This window comes from Oratosquilla oratoria, chromosome 10 (assembly GCF_046742065.1).
Source record: "Oratosquilla oratoria isolate Oo_2021 chromosome 10, ASM4674206v1, whole genome shotgun sequence".
Lineage (NCBI taxonomy): Eukaryota > Metazoa > Arthropoda > Malacostraca > Stomatopoda > Squillidae > Oratosquilla > Oratosquilla oratoria.
This window is the reverse complement of record NC_134786.1, coordinates 20944869-20947368: the sequence shown is the minus strand read 5'-3', so window position 1 is coordinate 20947368 and position 2500 is coordinate 20944869. Positions and strand designations below refer to the sequence as shown.

Genomic DNA, 2500 nt, shown 5'->3' with positions numbered 1-2500 from the left:
CGGGGACGGAATCCACGTTCCCCCTGGGACGCGCACCTCCTGCTCGTAGACGTCCTCAACGAACTGCGAGTGGCCTTCATCTGCCGCATAGTACAGACTGCAGAGGAAAAAACATTTCAATCTCTTATTTTATTCACTATCCCTGGTGTTTTACCTGCGACCCCACCTCTGATCAACACAAACAAGAATCTTTCCATACCTGCTACCACTGCGCCGTCGAGCCGTGTGTGTGTGTGTGTGTGTGTGTGTGTGTGTGTGTGTGCGTGCGTGTGTGTGTGTGTGTGTGTGTGTGTGTGTGTGTGTGTTTGTGTTTGTGTGTGTGTGTGTGTGTGTGTGTGTGTGTGTGTGTGTGTGTGTGTGTGTGTGTGTGTGTGTGTGTGTGTGCATGTATGTGTTAGATGTCCTATGGGCTTTTACGTCATTTTTATGTTCATTTATCCTTTTAAAGTCCGCGACCAGATTCACCAAAATATGAAGAGGGACAACTTTTACACGGGATTTTATAAACAACGCTGTTTTCGTTAGTGGGATTATTGTCGCTACGTGTTACCAAATGTCCTACTTTGCTACCTGACGTCCTGGCTATTTTGATACCCGCTTTTAGAAGAAAAGTGTCTAGGTATGAATTAACATTAGAGTTTGGTACTGTGATATATCTGGTTTCATTATTACGTTTATTATCATTCTTATTTTTATTTTCATCTTTACTTTTGTTAATTATTTCTTTGGCTTTCTTTTTCAACCTACATAAGAGACCTTTTGGATATTTGAGTTTGATGAAAGTCTCAGTAATATAGGACATCTAACTCCATAGTAATACATGTGGATAAACATGGTCACCTTCCAGACTGGAACAACACAACCGTATTAAATAAAGGATCATCCAAGAAACTAAGGAAGACAATTGAGGCAGCATATATCAACACTAATAACAACATTAACCATAGAGAAGGATTTATATGTTTAGCAAAAGCCACAAGCTTATTAATAATAAAAGAATACGCAGATAAAATAACAAGCTCTCCGAAGCGTCCCATAAGATGACCCGTCCGTGTATAAAATATCCGGTTACGTTTGAGTTGTTAGCTTTGTGATCAAGACCCTGCGGGTCGAAACGTTAAGGCGTAAAATTCTCCCATTTCTCCTCGTCAGCTTCTTTCACCTTCAATTTTATATATATATATATATATATATAGTATATATATATGTATATTTATATATGTATATATATATGTATATTCATATGCTGATGATACAAAACTGTGCGGAGTGGCAAATGATCACTCAAACCAATTAGATATTCAAGAAGATTTAGATCAATTACAGCAATGGTTTGAAAAGTGTCTAATGAAATTTAACACAAGTAAATGTAAGGTAATACACATAGGTAAAAATAACAGTAGGTACGATTACAAGTCATTTGGAAATTCGTTAACAAAAGTAGATAGTGAAAATGATATCTGCGTAATTATCAATAACGATCTCAAGTCATCTAAGCAGTGTATTTCAGCCTCTGAGAAAGCAAATAAGATTCTAGGACTGATTGCGCGATCTTTTGATTTCAAAAGTCCATCACTCATTAACAAGCTATATAAATCGTTAGTTCGTCCACATTTGGAATATGCTGTTTCCGTATGGTCACCGAATCTCATTAAAGACATTGACAGACTGGAAAAAGTACAACGGCGAGCAACAAAACTGATTCAAAATATCAAAAATAAATCATACGAAAATCGACTAAAACATATGAATCTGTTTTCCCTAAAAAAGCGTAGACTCAGAGGTAACTTGATACAGGTCTTTAAAATTCTAAAGGGAATTGACATCATCAAAAGTGACCAAATTTTCACATTGAATGAGAATCAGACAAGAAACAATGGTCTCAAACTGTCCGGAAATAGATTCAATTGGGAAGTAGGTAGAAACAACTTTGCCAACCGTGTAGTTAATGAATGGAATAAACTTCCTGCACAGGTAGTGCAATGTAGTTCAGTTCGAAGCTTTAAGAATCATTTAGATAAACACCTAAGCAAGATGCTGTAATGATTATAATTTATTTTATATTATTTGTTTTTGTTTTGTTATCATTTGTCTGTCTGATTTTCATTTATTATTAGTTATATGTCAATTCATTATTATTTACTATTTACCTGATTGTTTATTATTTAACTATACCTATGCATTTATTTATGTATTTTATTTGTTATTTACATTATAATAGTTTTTATTTATTATTTTATTATTGTGATTTTTTTCGCATCCGACCTAGATATGGACCAAAAGGTCTCCTGTCGGCATGCTCCGCCTTTGTAATCCTTTGTTATATACGTGTGTATATACATATATATATATGTATATATATATATATGTATATATATGTATATATATATGCATATATATATGTATATCTATATGTATATATATATATATATATATATATATATATATATATATGTATATGTGTGTGTGTGTATGTGTATGTATATATTAGATAGATAGA

At 33.8% G+C, this 2500-nt stretch overlaps 1 protein-coding gene across 6 annotated transcripts in view; it reads right to left on the bottom strand.

Moving 5' to 3' along the window:
- The window catches only part of LOC143029145 (myoferlin-like), a 168572-nt gene that overhangs the window by 38531 nt on the left and 127541 nt on the right, over positions 1-2500 (bottom strand). For all 6 annotated transcript variants that reach the window (XM_076191604.1, XM_076191610.1, XM_076191607.1 and 3 more), the window contains exon 22: positions 1-97. This exon is cut by the window's left edge and continues 90 nt beyond it. In XM_076191604.1, the coding sequence (XP_076047719.1) occupies positions 1-97 (97 nt within the window). The remainder of the gene's footprint in view (positions 98-2500) is intronic.